The sequence below is a fragment of the Akebia trifoliata genome, chromosome 4 (genome assembly GCF_017979445.1).
Source record: "Akebia trifoliata isolate Shusen 1 chromosome 4, ASM1797944v1, whole genome shotgun sequence".
NCBI classification, from domain to species: domain Eukaryota; kingdom Viridiplantae; phylum Streptophyta; class Magnoliopsida; order Ranunculales; family Lardizabalaceae; genus Akebia; species Akebia trifoliata.
In genome coordinates this window covers 5,020,269-5,039,675 of record NC_141378.1, presented here as the reverse complement: position 1 = coordinate 5,039,675, position 19,407 = coordinate 5,020,269, and the positions used below count along the sequence as shown (strand labels likewise).

Genomic DNA, 19,407 nt, shown 5'->3' with positions numbered 1-19,407 from the left:
AAGTGGAATGAATAAGATTCATTTTGTGAACGCCAAATCTTTGGGATAAATATTTTGGTGGCATTACCTCTCTCTCACCCACTTTGCCAACTGTTGCACATTCAAGACTTTGAAGATCTGATCATCTCAAGAATATCCAAATCTCTGAACTCTCAGGACCTAAGCCTTTTTTTTTTTTTTTTAAGGGTGGCGTCAATGACTTAAGTAAGCCCAGTCATTCCAGAAGAAATCAACATCGGACTTGGCATTTAGCCAAATCAACTTGGTTGAGCTCCAACTTGACTCAGCAAGTTTCGAATCTACTTTTAAGAAAGAAATTGTATTGCAAACAGCATATATTCTAATACTCCCAAAAATCTGGTGGATTACATAGGAAAAAAAAAACATTTTCAACATAGCCCCCAATTGCTTCGGGTATCTCCTGCTCTGATAGGGTATTTTCTGGTCTCCTTTCTCGACTTCCAGCTGCTTTCTTGGTTTCGAGTTCGAACTCCTTGCACCAACGCCTGATTTGATCGAGGACTTGACTCCGAATTTGAATTTGAATTTGACTTTGAAGTATTACTTGTGATAGAAGGACTCTTTATCTGATTTCCATGTCTTAAATTAATCGGATCTCGTCTTCTCTCCTGTAAAAAAAAAAAAAAAAAAAAAAAAAGAAGAAACAAATTCACTTAATCTTCATGAACTTTGGATTGTTAGAACTGGGTGATCATTGAGTATTCCAAAAGTTATGATTTTTTGAAGAAATAGAAAGATAATGGAATTTTGTGTAGAAAAATCAATGATTCTCTACAAGAGATTAAGTTGAGGTTGATAACAATAGATCAAAGATTGAAGAGTACATATTTTTGGGAGAAAATCTAGGATTTTTAACTAGAAGTTGAAGATGAGGTCATTTGGATAATTTTTCATTATTAGTCTATAAATGCCATCAGCTTAAAAACACATGGGTATGTCAAATATTTACCAAAACATAGAGGGATTTGCCTAAATCACCCAAAATTAAAAAGATGTAAGTGAGAAGTAGAGAAACATACCATGTGTTTGAGAGCCACATCAAGTGAATTCTTAGCCATCATTCTCCCAAAACCAGAATTCTCATAAGCCATGACACCAACTCTTAGCTTTATTTCTCTTTCTTCTCCACCAACTACTACTGATTTTCTAGCATTCATCACCTTTTCCACCATTTTACTCCCAAAAACTAATGTCCCATTTCCTCCTCCCTGAATCTGCCCTTTCCCCATTGTTGAATCTCCTCCAATTTCCTGTTTTAATTCTATTCTCCTCCCCCTCGACGTGCTTGGTGAGCACGACTGCCTTCTTGGGTTCACACCTTCGGGTTTTGGATGAATTGTTATTGTTGCATTACTGGGTCTAGCTCTTGAAGTAGAAGACGAACGATCCGTTCTTAGATTAGTTGGTGTTTCATCAGAAAACCCGGGAATTGTAGAAGGCATTCGAGACCGCACTAGAGGTGAAACTCCTCTGCTTTGAGGTTTCGAGCTTGAGTCTTTTACTGGGGTCTTCGATGGGTTGATGAAATCAGGAGGATTTTCTCCTTGTTGATTACTACTTTTGAAGTTTGAAAGCAAAGTTCCTTTGGTGTTCATTGAATCAGTATTTGATGAAAAATTTGTTCTTCTTGCACCAGGAGTTACAGATCGGGAAGGAACTGTTCCTTTGGTGTTCATTGAATCAGTAGTAGTTGATGAAAAATTTGGTCTTATTGCACCAGGAGTTATGGATCGGAAAGGAACTTTATATTTTGGAGTCGGAGATTTTGAGCTATAATTTGTTTTCAATGCTTCCGACTGTCCTGAAAACTGAGAGTTTAATCGGTTAGGAAACTAATGCATACATAAATGTGCCTCGTCTTGAGTAATAGTCGTGATTTTCAATCTCATAATCATTTCTCGTTCAATCAAGAATATCTTAGAGATAAATATTTTACTCATAGAAAAGTCAATCTTAAATTTCACAGAATTTGAATTAACCAATCGTAAGATGTCACATGTATTGAGGGCATTGTCAATTTACAAAAATTCCTACACTATGGATGTCCTTGATTGATACACGCGACATCCTACAATTATTCAATCTGAAATTCTGTAAAATCTTAAATTAATTTTTCTGTGCACAAAAAATTTCTCTATAAATTGGAAAGATGTAAAAGATCTTGGTGACAATGTCATTTCGATCATGAACGATACTGAAATGACTTGCCCAAGACATTTTTGTCTTAGTAGACTTTTAAAACTATTGTAATTGCATCAAGACGAGGGCACATCACAATGTAGCTTACAAATATAACTATAGAATATATTATATGGGTGAGATAACCGTAAGGGAAAATTATTTAATAGACCCTAGTGTTCCCTCAGTAGTAAAGGTTTATAAGTATCGAAGAAGCCAAACATTTCTCCTTCAAAACATGAATTAGAGATTGCAGAAGAAGAAACTTTAGAATTTGGGATTGGTAAGATGTTTTGAAACTATAATTGAGCATTACCCGAGTGAGAGGTTGAAAAATTGGGATTTCTCTTTGAACGACTAATTCTGGGGCATTGGCTTCCATTTCTAAAGATGGAAATAGAGGAGTTGCTGGTGGTGTTTTTAGCCTTCAATCAAACAATCAACATTAACACATTTTGATCAAGAAGATGTACTTATATTTATAATAATAATAAAAAATCTATTATATAAAATTCTAACAAGTTACACTATAATTGATGGAGGAAAAGAAAGAAAAGAAATCTCACCAATCATAGTCATTTTTATCGTTTTCGGTAAGAAATTCGAATCCAAACCCTTTCTTTGCAGATGCAATTCTGTAAAAATGAGAATTACCTGTGTTTGGAGAACTTGATTATTAAAACGGAAATAGAGAGGAATAAAAAGCTACAAATATATCTCAAGTTGTGTAAATATATCATGAATCATGAAGGAGATCATAGGTGATCTCGAGGTATTAGTCATCTAAGTGAAGAAAGGCCCCAACAATTAATAAGTAATTAAAAGTTTGGTCTTGATATGAAACTACGGAATTTTGTGATTGTTTCATCTATTAATCCAATATTTAAATCTATATCAATTGTGCAAAAATAAATGTAAAATCTGATGGTCCAAAATGGGATTTATTTGTATGTGATAATGATATTGATGGTTTTGTAAAAACCTACCAGAATTTGGTTCGAACTCTTCGGAAACGGGCTGAAGGAGACTGATTATTTGACCTTTGTCGCGTTTATGCATTTCGCGAAAGAGATGAAGATCTTCATCTCGATCCTTCGTTGGTGTACGAAAGAATCTCCGACCACGATCACCACCATTCATTTCTATCTGATTAATTAGATCAAATCAGGGAAGGCAAGCATGAGTGAGTTTAGATGGGCAAGTGTGAGGAGAAGCCAAGATAGGAGAAAATTCAAATATGTAGACAAATGTAAAGGGTACCTCGTGGAGCCCTGGCCGGCAATACCAAGGTGTAGGGTGGTCCCACCAAGTCAAAAACTACCACGTGGCAACTTTATATATGATTGGATGTTTGTATTCTGTCCTTTAAACTCTTACCATTTGAATAAATCAAATACAACACCCCCACATTTAACCTATACGGCTATGTTGTTATATAGTTTGCCGTCTTTTTTTTTTTTTTAATTTAGTATTTAGATGCTTGTAGTAGTCACGTGCATTTCACGTGATCATGAGATGTGACTTGTGAGATGCGAGTGGGAGCATTTGTGCGTGATTGTATCTTTCAAGTAGGTTTTTGTCTCAGAATCTGGAGAATGTTGTTGGTATTACTGTGTTGGAGTTTGGTGAAGTTGGCATCTGTAGGACATGTTGACGATGTCAAGCATGATGTATTCTGGACACTGTCTATGTCTTTAGAGGCATAAATTTATGACTAATGATAAAAGGACATGCGGACACATATGCGGTCGGCTGTCTGTACGTGGCTGATGTGGCACGGGCACGGATCCTGAAGAAAAAGATCTACGGTTTTGTGTCTTTGTCATGTCAACCACGTAATGACCGCGTATGTTTATCACGACTCTAAATTATATGATACAAAATAATGCTTGATGGGCTGTATATCTTTTGTGATATTGTTTGATCATCATGAAGTTAGTGGGGCCAATCATAGTTTTAAAACTCAACTTGGATGTGTCAAATAAAAATATATTGAATCTATAAATTATCATATGGTTTTCGATATTTAATATGTATAATCATATAATCAAAATAGAACGATCGAGTTTCTAACCCAACTCGATGCATTACTAGCTATTTTTGACCAAGTTGATGAGTTTCAAGTTAAATTTGACAAGTTCTCACTAAGTTTATGAAAATAAAACATTGACACTCCACTTTAATATCTCCAAAAGGAACAAAACACTCCAGAATGGTTTTTTTTTCATTTTTCTATGTTATAAAACATGCAATACTATAATATTGGTTGGGTTCCATTAATTCAAGATAAAACACAAGAATTCTCATTTCGTATTATAAATCCTGACAGTTGGATTTCGTGCCTATACAGTCCTTATCATGTTTTTGGATTAATTTTAAATAGATTGCCATACTCATGATCATCATCAAATGGTTGATTTGTTGATAGAGTAAAGAAGACAATTGGTTGAATGGGTTAGGAGGTTGACTACATATAAATCAGACCTGACCCATTTATATAAATCAAAAGGGTCCGGTCCATGCTAGACTGGACCCAAGCCCAACACAACAGCTTTAAAACCTGCCTTATATACATATATTTGAGGGGGGAAGGGGCGGCTATCAATTGACCAAAAAGCTACTAATTATTGATTTGTTAGATTATTTAGGCCCATAATTATCATTTCAAGTGTGTTGCTTTTGGACTGGTACCTGGATCATTTTGGGCCTGTTGAAGGCCCCAATGATATATTTTGGGACCTATTGAAGCCTATAAATAATAATGCTTCCGACCCACGTATTTAAAATAAAATTGGGACTGCATATATTATTTAGTGCCATCCAGACATAATGGTTGGACTGTCATGAAACCTTTTTGGATTTGCTCAAACACATCAAATATATGTTGTTTTACCATGTTCCATGGACACATTCATGAGCTAATAGGCCAAATTTCAAACCATTATATGTTGCTAATTTTGGACTGATTTAACTCATTAGTACATTAGGTTATCATTCGGTGAAGTGTTAAAGTCTAGAGATGTGATGATACAACATATTAGAATTGATCGGGCGCTTCACACAAGCCATCTTGCTGAATTGGTTAAAGTTTGTTAGTATTGATGCCACGATCTGGTCTCAAAACCCTAACTACTAAGTTGCTTGCTTATCAAAAAACAACATAAAACTATGGATGGGTTCGAGCATTTGTCAACCTTGAAGTAAACATTTTTAACCTATTAGGCCTCGTTTTTGAACTTATCTTCAATCTATCGGGAAGAAGAAAAAAATAATCTTGTATTTTCTTTCAAAAATCTATCATCTTCAATTTTGAGAAAGTTCTATTTTACCCTTAGAGGTCAAAGATAGAGAGATTTCAAGAGAAAAATTAAGGGCTTTTGACAAGAAGTTGAATATGAGGACATTTAGGCTATTTTCTTTTTTTCAAAGAAAATCATTGTCAATGAGGGTATGTTTTTCAAATGGAAAGATTAGATTTGAAGAGAAAAATTAAGGGCTTTTGACAAGTTGAAAGCAAGGACAATTAGGCTATTTTCTTTTTTTCGGAGAAAATCGTGGTGAAGGAAGGTATGTCTATATTACCCAAAAGTCTACTACCTTTAACACCATTTACAAACGACAGTATTTCCTTTTTTTTTTAAAGGTCAGCAAGGTTAAGGCAAATCCAAACCAGCATGAGAAGGGGTTCAAGGGGTTTGAACCTAAAGACACGTTGTAGGACGATGATGGTTTTAAAACTTGGACGAGTTGGAATGAATATGAAGGCCATTGAAAATTTTGGTGTCTTTTTTATTAAGGCATAACTTCTTCAAATTGGATTGGATTTAATTCACTGAGTTAAAACAGGCCCAACGCGTACCAATCTGGTTCTTAATACCTTAATGGTGATAAAAACAATAAATCTGCCTACCTCTCATTATTACCGGTGTGAATCGGTCTGAAAATCATCGAACTCAAGATTTTAGTTACTTTTGAAATTGTCTTGGGGACATAGTTACAATGTTATAGATAAAAAATTTGTTGAGGAAATATTTTTACATCTGAATTCTTGAGTTTGAATATGTGAAAAAATCAAAATAACAAAGACAATACAATCACACAAAACACAAGAATTTATGTGGTTTGACAGTGTGCCTATATCCACTGAACAAAACAAGAATAATTACTATTTTCTCATAAGTTTTACAGTCTAGAAATCTCTATTTATATAACCGAGAGTTACTAAAATATATAAAAATTCTAAAAAATAGAAAATCCCTTAAGAAAATATTACACGGTTACCATTTTCACACCTCTAAAAAATTTTGAGGCCCATGCAACTCTGCGTAGCGCAACAGTATACAAAACATTTACACAACAGAATCCTCCCATAAGGATCACTATCAAAGATTTATCCCAAAAATAACTTGATGCGTGCAAGTGAAAGAGGGGGGGGGGGGGGGGTATACATTCAATATATCCCAGATCATTTGCTCAATATTTTTGGGTTGAAGGGCTTAGACTCATAACTCAATTGGTTCAACGCATTGCAAAACATGTCAATGTTGTGGGTTCAAGTCCAGTTTACCCATAAAAAAAAATTCCGGGATTTAGACACCAATATACATGTGAGGAAGGGGGACCCATCAATCATATAGATCCTATGGTATATGATCACCTAATCAAACTGGCCTCTTTCAGATTAGTCTTTTTGGTGGGACCTTATTAAAAATGGTGACGTAAGTCTTTACAGTTTCAAAGCTATGCCATTTTTAGTTGCTTTGTGTGTGTGTGTGTGTGTGTGTTGGGGGGGGGGGGGGGGGGGGGATTTAAAGTAAAAACTTTAAATTTCAATCGAGACCCAAAATATTTTGATCCAAACCATCTAACCAAGAAACGTAATTTCCGTCAGATCCTGATAAGTTCTGATTCGAAGTATTCTATTAAAGAGATTGAAAGGGAAATTCAAGCTTTGTGGAGGTACTGAGAACTTATAGCAGAGATCGAGCTGTTACGTGCCTCTTTTGATATTTGCAATTTTGAATTTTATTGGAGGGAAGCAAATAGATCTGTGGATTTTTTTTAACCCATTTAGATATCCGTGGGAAGTTTGTTTTTTTTATTATTAATAATTAAGGAAGAAGAGAAGATTCCTCCAGAGTTAATGAGAATTTTGGAGGAAGATTTTATTTGTAATTACCCCAAGTGCTAGTGCATTCGGGGAGGGGTTTTATCAACAAATATAAAATTAAAAATTAAAACCAAGCTCATAACAACTATACATTCAGATGGATTTTTTTTCATTGAAACATCAACAAATTAAGGTTCAATCAAGAACCATAACGATAAAACCAAACTTTTATTTTTTTAGGATTGGTAAAAACTCGACCTTGACGGGAATTAAACCAACCCTTTTAATTGCTTTGATTAAGCATCCATCCACCTCTTCTGGTAGATACTATTCACAATGCCTTAAAATAACAGAGACATAAATAAAAAGAAAAAAGAAGGATTATTACAAATGGCTGAGATGGAAAGAGAAACATAATTTTCCTAGGGATTACCACTGGTTTCCTTGGGATTACTATCCTTAGGGAATCTCTTTCCATCTCAACCGTTGGTTGAACACAAGAAATGAGAGGAGAGGTAGCACAACTACGCACCACTCATGCAAGAGAACATACGATGACTCCTAAAACCGGCAACTTGCTTAGACAAATGAGGTCCCTTTATAGTCTTCTCCGGTGAGAAGAACCCGTCGAAGAATTGTCCTACAGACTTGTGTCTTCGATGCCCATAGCGTTCTTTATCGTGTCCGATGAACTTTTCAGGTGGCGGTGGTGGTAGTGGTGGTGGTGTGAGATATGGGTACCCATCAGGATAAAAGTCAGCAATATCGTAAGTTTGGCGAGCGGCAACGGTGGAGAGAGACTTGTACTTTCGACGAAACTTGTTTCTCTTGATTGTCTTGTATACAAGGGGTATGAGGCCTTCCATAGTTTACTTGCTCTTCTTGAAGCATAAATATTGAAGCTTTTAAAGATTTAGTGGAAGAGTTTTTGGGTTTGGTGGTGGTGTTGATGTGAGAAACATTTTCAACAACTTTGCTTTCCTTATTATATCTATAACATGAGATCGGAACAAGGGGAGTATCAAATACGGCTCTTGACTTTAACGGGGAAATCGTTGAAATTGCACCCTCATAAGAATATATATTTTTACGCTATTTTATAATTGTTAGAAATATTTTTAATAAGGACAAGAGCATAGTATATATATATATATGTATATACAGGTTAAATAACTATGTTACTTTTGGATTTGGTCATAAAAGGCTAAGCTTTCAGAAATATTATTAAAAAACAAAATCCCAATAAATGTTATATGGAAAATGCTCAAGTAACATTAAAATTGACATCGATTCTCACATTGCTGACATGGATGTACATACGGAATCATAAATGCTTCTCATCGAGATGCGAGTGAAAAGCATATATGGTTATGTATGCACCTCCGCATCACATCAGCAATGTAAGAATCGATTTCAATTTTAATGGTACTTCAGACCGACTCATGTTATATTTCAATAAATAAAATAAAAAATTATTATAGTGTTATGGAGATCTCCATACTATCATATGCTAAAATGACTTTCCATGACACTGCGTTGAGGTGGAGATATGCTCAAACCATACATGTTTTTCTTGAAATACATGTGAAAAGAATCTATGGTTTTGAGCTCATCTCCATGTTAGCTCAGTATCGAGTGTAGTGTCCTGCAGAGTCACATCATATGAAAATCAATTTATTATTTAAAATTGAAAGTTGCACAAAAGTAACTTGTTAATATTGTAAATTTAGATTGACTTGTTATGAAGGTGTCTTCCAAAAGTTAGAAATCTTTATTACTATCGTGTATTACATAATTGATTATATGTGCATATGTACAGAGAGATTCTTTGTTTCCAAACTCATTTAATATCGTCAAGACGACTTGGGCAAATCATCTTGGTATGTGAATCATTGATCATATTGACTCGTCCAAGTTTCAAGATGATTCATTTGATATTTTGAAATTTTCCACCAAGTGAAATAGAATTTCTTTTGAAGTAAAATAATTAATATTTTTTATTTATAAAAAAGAAAAAAAAAATTTGTGATTGAAATCCACTCGTCTACCTTATAATAAAATTAATACATACAATTATTAGAATATAAATACACAATAATAAATAATTTTTATAAAATAATTTAACTTGTGCATCACAAGATGACTTGGTATGATGCTGGCGAGACGAGATATTGGATTTTAAAATCCTGAGAAATTTAAATAAACAAATAAAATTAAAAGAATATGAAATTGTAAATTTATAATGGCCACATTGTAAATAACAGAGAATTTTGTGTTTGTGTGGGTGGGTGGGGGTGTGCAAACTATTGCCACGTGGCATACTATTTCCAAACCACTAACCCCTGTTTGCTTTATTACCTAAAATAAACTTTATTGATTTAATTTATGACCATTAGATCAAAGTCTTATCCTTTGTCAACAAGAAACATGAGTGAAAAACAACAGGCTTCTTAGACACAAATAAGAATTTGTTCTTCTTCTTGTTTTAGTTTATTTAAATTTAACTTTTCAGATAAAGAGAAGACTGGGTCCTCCCCGTCAAACTCGGTGGATGGAGAGAGTTAAACATGTTTTTTTAATTTTTTTTATTGAGATAACCTTGTGAAACTCGTGTATTAAAAAATACCAGGTAGGATGTTCTTGCTTCTCGCTCCAATTACGAGTTGGAAGCATTTTGTAAGAGAATTTTTTTTTTCACATAATCAAAGGTAAGATGTTGTGTGTATTGAAGGCATTCCTAGCAAAAGACCCACATTAGGGACATTTTCAATCCATATGACATCCTACAATTGATTATATAAATATTTTATAAATCAAATTTCGACGATTTAGGGTCATTAAAATTTTTTATGTTCCTGGGATTCAATAGTTTAGATTAGAGACGTCGAATTTCTCTCATCCTCCATTAATTTGAGGATTTTAGTCCATTGAAAAGAAAAAGAATTTGAATTGAAAATTTTGATGTTTTGGTCCGTCGAATTTTATGAAATTTGACGACTTTAAATCATCGAATATGATTTTTTTTTTTTCACGTTGTGTAGCTCGTGTCGTGATTATGAATGATATTATTTACTCTTTTACCTTTATTTTTATTTTTTTTTATCAAATTGCTTCCCCATCCCTTCCCAAACTAATATACCCACTTTTGATTTTTGAATCTGTGGGGGGGGGTGAAGCGTGTTGTTTCTTTTCCAACACAATTTAAAATAATACTTTAGAATGGACCATTACCCTATACAAACATCTAATAGGAAACCCCTCAAAATAATATAAGACCCTTTACATTGATTTGAATATATCTATGAAACCTTAAACATTAAGGTTGATTTAGAAATACCCTTTCAAGTTTTGGTGCATATTTGAGATGCCTTTGTGTTTTCAACTCGTTGACTACATAACCATTGACCTCGGTCAAACTGAGACACTAATTGAAAGTAGCCTTAAATGCCCTTCTCTTCAACATGTCACCAAAAACCCTTGATTTGATTTTTCTCCTAATAATTTGTTCTCTCCAAATTCTTCAACTTCTACGATAAATTACTTATAGCATATTAAATCTTTTCTTGAAAATCATAGATTTTTCTACCCAAAAATCCAGACTTCTACTTTCTTATAAGTTGAAGATGAAAGAAAATCAAAAGGTTTTTATTAAATGTCAAAGATGAGGACATTTAAGTCATTTTATTGGTATATCAGATAAGATCGAGACCAAGACTCAAGAATTATATTATCTATTTGAAAATATAGGTGTATTCTCAAATATTCACCAAAACATGGAAGGGTTTGTCTAAATCACCCATAGATTAGTTATAAAAGCAACCATTAATATAAAAATAAATTAATACCAAGTGCCGTTTGTCCTTCAAAATCAATTATTATTTGTTGACCTTATCAAAAGCTCCACAATCTTAGTTTAGATGCCCAATTAGTTCTTGTTATTTAGCTAAGTTATAATTGAATAGGTTATAATTCTCTATTATTTACAAATACCTCCCTAAGTAAAGCCGTGTGGGTTAGTCTTTCTTATAAACCTAAACCTTCTACCATGAGATTTATACGAGTTAGTGACATAGGCATTAGATAACCTTTCCCTTTCTCCTTACTTCTACAATATATCCATACTTTTTAAATAAAAGTCTTCAAGAGAATGATAAAGAAGCTATTATATATAGATTCATTTAGATACTAATTTAATGTCAATTTGGATTCATTATTGTGTTTGAATTTTTCAAACAAGGAGAATTAAATCTTTGACCCATTATTCATAATGATGATTAAGTCTTTGGTTATGTGCTGAGGATGCCAGGTGTGTCTCCTGTTGTTAGGGTTTAACATCTAGCTGATATGGCAATTTTATGAGATAATCTAAAATAATGAATTAAATCAAAGGTGTGGACCCTAATCGTTGGAATCATCTTTTATAATAGGGATTGATGGATTGAGTGTCCAAATCAAACTTTTTTTCTTTTTTTTTTTTCTTTTAAGAGATTGGGATTATAGATTAGATCAATTAATAAATTACCAATGAAAGGAAAGCATACCATTGGTAGGGCTGAGACTCAAGAGTTTACTAAAATATATATATAACCAGTTACCCCAGAACCAGCTGCACCCGTGGTTTTTTTTTGTTTTTTGTGTGAATCTTATAAGTTCAAGTTGGTTCAAATTGATTTTGACTCTCCACATCATGAATGTATCTATTAAAATGGGCCATGTATTCATTACATAGGGAGATGGGCATAAGTTCTTTTATTAGGAATATTTTGATAGATCTTAAACAAGTACAAAAAGTACTTGATTAGATTAAATTTGGGAGTACAATGGCCATCCATTTCCAAAGTATTTAAGTATCATTTAGACGACATGATAGTCCATGTCACCTAAATGAGAACCCCAATCTAAGCTCTACAAAGTTCTTTGGTCACTACCTTTTCCCTATATTAACATTGCAGGATTGTTGAGATGGTTAATATCATGTCTCAGGAAGTTAAGGTCTTGAGTTTGAATCCCCCCTAAGGACCATTCTCAAGGATTTATCTCAGAAATTACCTAGTGCTCTAAGCGGGGATTGCACATGCCCTGAAGATTTATCGGGTGCTCTAAGAGGAAAAGACAAGTTGGGTTATATATTTGCCATGATACTTTATTAATAATACAAGTTAGATGAAATTATGGATTGGGTCTACATAAAATTCTTTTAGAATTTTTAAAATTTTAGTAATTAAAAGAGGAGTGCTGATATTGCTACATCAACTCTTACTAATGTCAAAAGAGTTGTACACAATTGGTGTGGCTTTAGTAAAAGTTGGTTCGGCAATAGTAACTCTCTTAAAAAGGGCTTAAGTGGGCTTAATCCGAAGCCTGGGCTTCGAACTAGCTGGAGGCCTGGAAGAATCCTGGCCCAATTATTGTTTGGGCTTATAAAATCCGGTCCGAACCAGACTTAATCGAATTGAACACCCCCCCGGTTTAGGCTTATCCTTCTTCACCCTCCTCACTTCTTTTGGTTTTGTCATGGTGGATGGTTGGAGCAAAAACCTCCTCTCCATTTCATCTGTTTTCTTCCACAAAAATTCGAAACAGAACCAACTGTGGTGAGTTTTCGAACTTCTTATTTCGTTTATACTCTCCAATAACTGTAATCCAATATCTTTATCATCACTCTTTCTCTCTCAAGAAATGGAGCGATTGTTTAACACTTTTGCACCTCAAAGATGCTTACAACCTCTGAATTTTACCCCCAGAACAGTTCAAAACCTTCCAATAATGAAAATAAGTAATGGGTTTTCTAATAGAAAACTTGGGTTGGTTTTTCTTCCAAGAAATTGTAGAAATGTAGGAGAAGATATTGTAGTTGGTGCAAAAGGTGTTGAGGGGGATTTACAAGAAGAATCTGATATAGATTGGGAAACAGAGTTTCTAGGTGAGCTTCATCCATTGGGTTTCCATCCTCCTAAGAAGAAAACCCGTAAAAAGTCAAAATTGATTGAAGATGACAATGGAATGGATTGGTGTGTGAGAGCAAGAAAGGAAGCTCTGAAATCAATTGAGGCACGGGGATTTACTCGTTCGATGGAAGATTTAATAACCGTAAAAAAGAAAAAGAAGAACAAGAACAACAAGAGCAATAAAGAGAAAATTAACAAGAAAACCAAGATCGTCGAAGAAGATTTGGATTTTGACACCGAAGATGAGTCGAATGAGGGAGATAGTGTCGACCACCTAAAGAAGGCAGTAAGTTCGATGGCAGGTGGAATGTTTGAAGAAAGGAAAGAAGAAACAATGGAGGTTTTAATGCAAAGACTCTCCCAATTTTCTGGACCATCTGATCGGAAAAGTGAAATCATCTTGAATAAAGCGATCGTCGAGGCACAAACAGCAGAAGAAGTACTAGAAGTAACTTCTGAGATGATATATGCCGTCGCAAAAGGGTTGAACCCTTCACCTCTCACCCCCTTAAACATTGCCACCACGCTCCATCGGATTGCAAGAAACATGGAGAAAGTGTCGATGATGAGAACTCGTAGATTGGCATTTGCCCGTCAAAGAGAGATGTCTATGCTTGTGGGTATGGCAATGGCGGCCCTCCCGGAATGCTCAGCTCAGGGTATATCGAACATTGCGTGGGCATTGTCGAAGATAGGAGGCGAGCTTCTTTATTTGTCGGAGATGGATAGAGTTGCAGAGGTGGCTGTCACGAAGGTAGGAGAGTTCAATTCGCAAAATGTTGCAAATGTCGCAGGTTCTTTCGCATTGATGCAACACTCTGCCCCGGAACTCTTCTTGGAATTATCAAAAAGGGCATCGGATATAGTTCACACTTTCCGGGAGCAAGAGATTGCTCAAGTGTTGTGGGCTTTTGCTTCTCTATGTGAGCCTGCAGACCCTTTGCTCGACTCCCTTGATGACACTTTCAAGGACATAGGTAGTCTTAGATGTTGTTTAAGAGAAGAGAACAATGTAGACAGCATAGGAGTGCTTAATTTCAATAGGGATCAACTTGGGAATGTAGCGTGGTCTTATGCCGTTCTTGGAGAAATGGACCGGCTTTTCTTCTCCCACATATGGAGGACACTAAGCTATTTTGAGGAGCAAAGGATTTCAGAACAATATAGGGAGGATATCATGTTTGCATCTCAGGTTCATCTTGCAAATCAGTGTTTGAAGCTTGAATACCCGCATCTTCAATTATCGCTGAGGAGTGATTTGGAGGAAAAAATTGCACGGGCAGGAAAAACTAGGAGGTTCAATCAGAAAACGACTTCTTCGTTTCAAAAGGAGGTTGCACGCCTTCTTGGTAGCACAGGCCTTGAATGGGTTAGAGAATATGTGGTTGATGGATACAGTTTGGATTCGGTCGTTCTCGATAGGAAACTTGCTTTGGAGATAGATGGACCAACTCATTTCTCTAGGAATTTGGGTGGGTATCTCCCTAATGTATTGCTCTTCAGTAGAGAAATCTTCTTTTCTTTTATAAGTTATTGAGGAACTTTCATATACCTTTTCTGCAGGGACTCCTTTAGGCCACACAATGCTGAAACGCCGCTACATTACTGCTGCTGGGTGGAAACTAGTATCTTTGTCCCACCAAGAGGTGAGTTCTTGCCCACACACTTGTTGAAACTCCTATATTGGGTGCTCCAGTGGAAATGTATAACAATTTGCAAACACCTGACATTCACAAATACAAATAGAGCAAGGAAATAAGAAAGATTAAATACATCATAGCCACACTGATGATTTATTTTTTCTTTCACAAAAGCATTCTTTATGCACACAAATATAACCCGTCTCTTGTTAAAAACCCCAAAAATGGTATTGTCTAGAATTACGTGTAGTATCTATTCTAAACATCCCAACTCCATGAATTTCGACAGTTGAAGCACCTTAGGGAGTATTTGGGTTGATAACAAATATCCAGTTTTCATGACATTAAGAAACATGTGGCCAGTGTGGTCTTTAATGGTAGGATTTTGTATTGTGGGTGAAATATGGACTATCTGGTTATGTGACTTTGGCTAGACCACACTATTCCTCTCAAACCTCAATAATATCTGAATTGGTGTCTGTAAGTAAGGCATGTTAAGATTTTTCACTCATCCTTAGAAGTTATGAACAAGTACACACTAATTTATGATAACTTTGGCCTAGTGGGATAGGTATGCTTGTCAGAAACATGCAGAGACTTTGAATTAAACAAATCTTAATTTATCAAATATCTGATTTTCAGCTGTTAATTATGTACAGCTTATATGATTTTGATGTATTTGGAACACAGCATAGATGGTGATTCCCACTCCCAGTTTTTCTCAAAAAACCAGTCTTGATAACTTGGATTCTGCATTTTTTTTTTTTTAAACTTCTAGAACATCAGCAATCTCGCTCTTTGATTTCACTAATTAATTAAAACATTCGGCTCCAGCATTTTCTTGTCACATTTTAGGATGGTTTTGTTATTTTATTCCTTGATGGAAGTGTGGAAGATTTATGAGACTGTCTCAATCCCAAGTGTGTTGCAGAATTCCTGAAACAAAGACAACTTTAAGCCCCATCTATGACATCCCTATGTTTTCTGCATCTTAATATCTTTGTTATGATCTCCATTTGTTTTACTCACTTTTATTCCATACAATGCCCTCCTAGTAGACTGCTTATATTTCCTATGTCTTCATCAATATTTATTTAGCTTGCTTCCTTGTGATATGCTAAGGATCGCATGGGAAGAACTAGTTATTTGGTATTGTGCACACACACCACACATGGTCTTCATCATGATCATCTATGCCCCCAAATACTAGGGCGGGCAGCGTGATTCCTATTGCACCATTTAACTCCATCTTGAGCCAAATCGAGTCAAGGCATTTTTTTATTGATATCTTTTTTACACTTAAAGATACACTTTTTAAATCCCAAAGGGTTGGAAAAATGGCTAGGAGCCTAAGACTATGCCTCAGGAAGAGGTCTTGAGTTCGAATCACCTCTTAGGGGGTACCCTCAGGGATTCGTCCTAGAAATTACCCGGTGTGTGTGGTGGGGGGAGGGCAATGCACGTGCCCAAGGATTAGTTGGGTGCTCTAAGAGACCTGAACACCTCGGTTACAAAATAAAAAATAAAAAATAAAAAAATGGTACACTTTTTTTTTATAATTGATACACAAACACACTTGCACCCCTTTTCCTCATCATGAAAACCTTATCCAAAAAAATATGGGATCAGAAGAGCGAATCTTTCTCCTCCATTTAATCTTATCTAAAGCCATGTCTTATGTTAATTTAAATGTGGTCACATGCGCGATCACACTACCTCAATCCGCATATTTTTTATACTCTGTCTCTCTCATTTAAACCTTCAACTTGCTTGTTCCTTCTAATTGTGGCTGTTACCGGTATAGTTGCATCTTACCAAACCATTTCAATTGACTTACCTTAGTTTTTCACATATTGGGGGTATTCCTACATTTTCACAAATACTTTTCATTTACATGGCATCTTTCAAGCATAACCCTTTTAGCTCAAAGAAATTGGCACATTTTTCAATCTGTCTTGACATAACTGAGACTAATCAAATAACAAGGGAATACAATAAGAAAAATAAATTAACTAAAGAATGACTTTTCATGAAACTTGGTAGTGTTTGAGCTGAATTGTTACTAATTAGAAAATGTGTGTCCACTCATTAACTTGGCAATGTGTGTGCACTAGATTAGGTACATTACATGGTTCAGTCCCCATTAATGTCTGCCACAGGTAATATCTATAAGCTTTGTGGAAGGAATCGAATACTAAATCTTTGGAAATTGAGCGAATACACTGTTGATCACTGTGGAGTTGCATTTGGTTGCAATTATAACTCTGGTCAAGCACAAGTGGGGTTATTGAGTATTAATATAAATATTATTTCCCAACAATAGACTTACACCCCAACAACGCTGACCACTCATATAGCCGATCAATCTGGATTGTCTGATTGATCAGCAGAAAAAATTTTCAGTTTCAATATCTTTTATCATTTGAAAACAATTTGTATCCATTTTTCTTCATTCTTTTTATTATCCTCGCAGTGGGAAGAGCTTCAAGGTGGGTTTGAGCAGCTAGAATATTTGAGAAAAATACTTGAAGGTCACCTTGGTGAAGGCCATGTTAACAGTTTATGAATGATGGGGAGTGTTGAAGTATTGAAAACAATTGAGATGATGACATCAAGGCAAGGATGCTTTTGAATTCCTGCAAGTAAAGGTATCAAATAACTCCTTTCTTCCACATTTGACTAGGAAGTGTGGCTCCGTTGTGATTTAATTGCGATAGCAAAGAAAGTATGTTACACTTGGAGAGAACTTGTTTATCAAATCTTAATCCAAAACATGTATTGAAGTAAATAGATCAACTTTTGCTTCATTTGGAATTTAAATGGAGAAAGATACCCTTGTAGAGTTCTCACCTTAGCAGGGATCCAGCTCTATATTACCTGGTTTGTCGGTTTGCATGGTTTGAAATCAGGTTTGTGGTTCTCCACTCAAGAACAAATCCAATTCCTCGTAAGCAGAGATAATTCATTTTTGTTCGCTAGTACATTTCAGTGGTGAATATATAAAATTCAAGCAGGCAAATTACAAGTAAACTACCAGGCGTGGAGTGGAGCCAGGATTTTGTCTACATGGAGGCAAATAAGACACTTAAAAATTTTAAATTTTTTTTGTAGGGGTAATAGGGACGGATTTTGTTATCTATCACAATAGCATATAAATCCTATTAGTTCTAAATATTTTTGTGGGGGCAAATACCCCATTGGCCCCATTGGAGAATATTCTTATAAATTACATCTTCCTCTCCCAAAGGGAGAAAACTCTCCATTCTCTCTACCAAACAGCCGTTAGAGTTCACCATTGGATCTTTCCTCCAACCGTTCTCACTTTCTCCTCTCTTTCTTTGTAATGTTTTATATATAAAAAATCGTTTTTATATTCTTATCGATCTTGATATCTTCTCCAAGAGTATATAAATAGGAAACTTAATGATTTCGCTAAGGGGTCCACTAGTTGCACTCCATCACTTTTTTTTTTTCCTTTGCACTCTATTAGGATGATTACACTCAAAATAAAAATAAAATATTGAAGTCTTTTTTTTTTTTTTAATTTTTCGTTCTGCCATTCTTCAATCACACTCACATTAATTATGGTTGGTTCAAACTTTTTTTTTATAGAAATATTTGACTATATAAGAAGCATGTTTACAATTTACACGAGCAAAGGAGATAAATTACCTTAAATCTTAACATTTTTGACAATGAAATGCAGTTAATAGGTTAAAATGGAGGTTAAAAAAGTTAGTTTCAAGGTTGGTGTGCAACCAGCTAATGGTCGCATGCAACTGGCCAGACCCAAAAAGTTCCCTTTTTTGAGAGCTTCTATTGCCACACCAAGTTTGGCTTACGCCACCGCAAATGTGTACTAATTCGTTGGTGATCTCTCGTTTTTTTTTCCAATCGACTCCTTGATGTGGGGTTTGCCATAACCATAGACTTTATGACTTGGGATACTTGGGATACACAATCGCACATCCCCATATACACAACTGCACAGCTTTTTGGGGATTGTAATTACGTATCCATGGTTCTGACACACTCCACATCAGGGAATCGATTGAGTGGGGCGTCATATTATAAAAAACTCCCAAGGGTTTTGATACACGGAGTCTGCCCGTATTGGACACGTAAGCATTTGATGTGATCCAAAGGATAATGATATGATGTGATCGCTTGATATAAACTATTGGACACGTAGCTGCATTCACATTGAAGTTACTCCTTCAAATTAGGACCAATGATGGTAGATGTGGGCTCCACACGTTATTGACTTTTCAAAGAAAAAAGTGTTACGCGGCTTGTTAAAGTTCCTGCAGAGCCCAAACCCCACCGAAGTAACGATGTCTCTGTAAGATCAATTTTGTTGTGTTCGGGTGTACAAAAGTTTGATGCCTTAATGCCTATAATTTTTTATTATTTTTTTTAATCCAATCATGATCAAACATTAAATTAGAGTTTTGATAGGTATAGGGTCCAATTTGCTTCTAAAACAAGTGTTCCGTTCCCTCTAAAACAA

General features: G+C 35.2%; 3 protein-coding genes across 3 annotated transcripts; 1 reads left to right on the top strand and 2 right to left on the bottom strand.

Moving 5' to 3' along the window:
* Positions 1-319: 319 nt before the first annotated feature.
* Positions 320-3,592, bottom strand: LOC147403200 (uncharacterized). The gene is made up of 5 exons (XM_086438695.1): positions 3,186-3,592; positions 2,766-2,853; positions 2,516-2,624; positions 1,041-1,829; positions 320-629 (listed from the first exon to the last, which is right to left on the bottom strand). The coding sequence occupies exons 1-5, from the start codon at positions 3,337-3,339 to the stop codon at positions 390-392; spliced, it is 1,380 nt and encodes a 459-aa protein (XP_086294821.1). The 5' UTR covers positions 3,340-3,592; the 3' UTR covers positions 320-389.
* Positions 3,593-7,833: 4,241 nt separating this feature from the next.
* Positions 7,834-8,175, bottom strand: LOC147403199 (uncharacterized). Its single transcript, XM_086437551.1, has one exon. The coding sequence runs from the start codon at positions 8,173-8,175 to the stop codon at positions 7,834-7,836; it is 342 nt and encodes a 113-aa protein (XP_086293677.1).
* A 4,614-nt stretch (positions 8,176-12,789) lies between these two features.
* Positions 12,790-17,749, top strand: RAP (RAP domain-containing protein). Its single transcript, XM_086438693.1, has 3 exons — positions 12,790-14,729; positions 14,821-14,903; positions 17,371-17,749. Exons 1-3 carry the CDS (start codon positions 12,989-12,991, stop codon positions 17,461-17,463), a joined length of 1,917 nt encoding a protein of 638 aa, XP_086294819.1. The 5' UTR covers positions 12,790-12,988; the 3' UTR covers positions 17,464-17,749.
* The last annotated feature ends 1,658 nt before the right edge of the window (positions 17,750-19,407 follow it).

Bases quoted from the DNA above. Each gene is read 5' to 3' on its own strand.
- LOC147403199 (XM_086437551.1), bottom strand. From the start codon at position 8,175: ATGGAAGGCCTCATACCCCTTGTATACAAGACAATCAAGAGAAACAAG.
- LOC147403200 (XM_086438695.1), bottom strand. From the start codon at position 3,339: ATGAATGGTGGTGATCGTGGTCGGAGATTCTTTCGTACACCAACGAAG. The intron at 1,830-2,515 runs GTAATGCTCAAT...TTAAACTCTCAG, and splicing joins TTTTTCAACCTCTCACTCGG to TTTTCAGGACAGTCGGAAGC. The intron at 630-1,040 runs GTATGTTTCTCT...TTTTTTTTACAG, and splicing joins ATGTGGCTCTCAAACACATG to GAGAGAAGACGAGATCCGAT.
- RAP (XM_086438693.1), top strand. From the start codon at position 12,989: ATGGAGCGATTGTTTAACACTTTTGCACCTCAAAGATGCTTACAACCT. The intron at 14,730-14,820 runs GTGGGTATCTCC...CCTTTTCTGCAG, and splicing joins TCATTTCTCTAGGAATTTGG to GGACTCCTTTAGGCCACACA. The intron at 14,904-17,370 runs GTGAGTTCTTGC...TTATCCTCGCAG, and splicing joins TATCTTTGTCCCACCAAGAG to TGGGAAGAGCTTCAAGGTGG.